General features: G+C 40.4%; 1 protein-coding gene across 1 annotated transcript in view; it reads right to left on the bottom strand.

Annotated features, from left to right (window-relative positions):
• Positions 1-184: 184 nt before the first annotated feature.
• The window catches only part of LOC111403605 (ABC transporter B family member 20-like), a 1991-nt gene continuing 713 nt past the window's right edge, over positions 185-1462 (bottom strand). Inside the window, exon 2 of the mRNA XM_023032177.1 lies at positions 185-1459. Within this exon, the coding sequence (XP_022887945.1) occupies positions 833-1459 (627 nt within the window). The 3' untranslated portion in view covers positions 185-832. The remainder of the gene's footprint in view (positions 1460-1462) is intronic.

Here is a 1462-nt window from a genome sequence, read left to right as displayed (position 1 = left end):
TTTTTTTTTTTTTTTTAATATATATACCCGAGTGTCAAATTTAATGGGTGAACAGCCAAAAGGACAATGCAACATTTTCCTGGGAAAAAAACACATCATGATCAGCAGAAGCTACATAATACCACCGATACGATTAAATAAAAGCACAACCATATATAAACAATGATTAAAAGTCAATCCACAGTGACAGCATCAAACAAGGCAAAGAATAGCGAACATCTTTTGACCTCATTATATACAAAAATTTACATCAACCGCCTTCATTCTCAGATTTTTTTTACAATTTTCTCGCAAGAAAAGAAACTGTACATCAAGAAAATTGGTAAGGCAGTGGCTAAAGGGAACTGCCAGAAGGTAGGTAAGAAAAAAACAAGCCGACTGACCACACGCAAACAAGCCACCCAAAAATGAAAGAAAAGAAATATAGATTCAACCTCCATCTAATTGAACACTACTGCTGGTTCATCCAACTCTACGACTAGCAAATCAATATATAATGGAGAAACAGGGCAAAGTTCTAAACCAATTCTGCCTGCCTCCAAAAGAATATGCATCCAATCCTCCCAAATGCCTATCCTGATAAAGGCTAATCAAACTCTACAAACCCTACTCTTCAATCATTGACTACAAAATGCAGCAACCCATAGTTATCATGTCAACAAGCACCGCTGCCACCAGCACAGCATAGTACAGAAATCTACCCGTGTCCATGTTTGTTAATATCATTCAGTCAGTACCACAAATTTGGAATTTCATCCCAACAGTGACAGACACGTTCTTAAGGGTCAGAAGAGAGCCACGTCGCAACCACTCGAGATTCACGGGACACCGTCTAAACAAGTCTATGCTGGTGTAAACGCTTCCCGAAGTGAGGTTGCATCAATCGGGCATACAAACCACTTTTGCCCATCAATGTATTGTGAGTACCTTCCTCCACAATTCGCCCACCATTAAGTACAACAATATTGTCTACATGCCTCATCATAGCTGCTCGATGTGCAATTAGAAACGTTGTTTTGTTCCCCATGACTAGAGTGTCGAGGGCTTCCTGCACCACCCGGCTTGACTCAGATTCGATGGACGAGCTGGCTTCATCCAATAATAAAATGGGTGCATTTTTCAAAACAACTCTGGCAATTGCAATTCTTTGCTTCTGTCCTGGAGTCAGATCTACCCCCCTCATTCCGACATGAGTGTCATAACCATGAGGCAAACTGCTGATAAAATGATGAGCATTTGCTATTCTTGCTGCCTCTTTCATCTCCGCTTCACTTGCATTATGCCTAGCATAAATGATATTTTCTCTTACTGTAGTTGCAAAGATGATAGGCTCCTGCTGAACGAGACCCAAGTGGCTCCTCAACCATCTCAAATCATAAGATTTCAAATCACGTCCATCCAGTAAAACCTGACCAGCAACTGGATCATAGAATCTTTCTATCAAAGATATTATAGTGCTCTT

The sequence above is a fragment of the Olea europaea genome, chromosome 1 (assembly GCF_002742605.1).
Source record: "Olea europaea var. sylvestris chromosome 1, O_europaea_v1, whole genome shotgun sequence".
Taxonomy (NCBI): domain Eukaryota; kingdom Viridiplantae; phylum Streptophyta; class Magnoliopsida; order Lamiales; family Oleaceae; genus Olea; species Olea europaea.
Note: the sequence above shows the minus strand (reverse complement) of the source record. Positions and strands in the feature narration are given on the sequence as shown.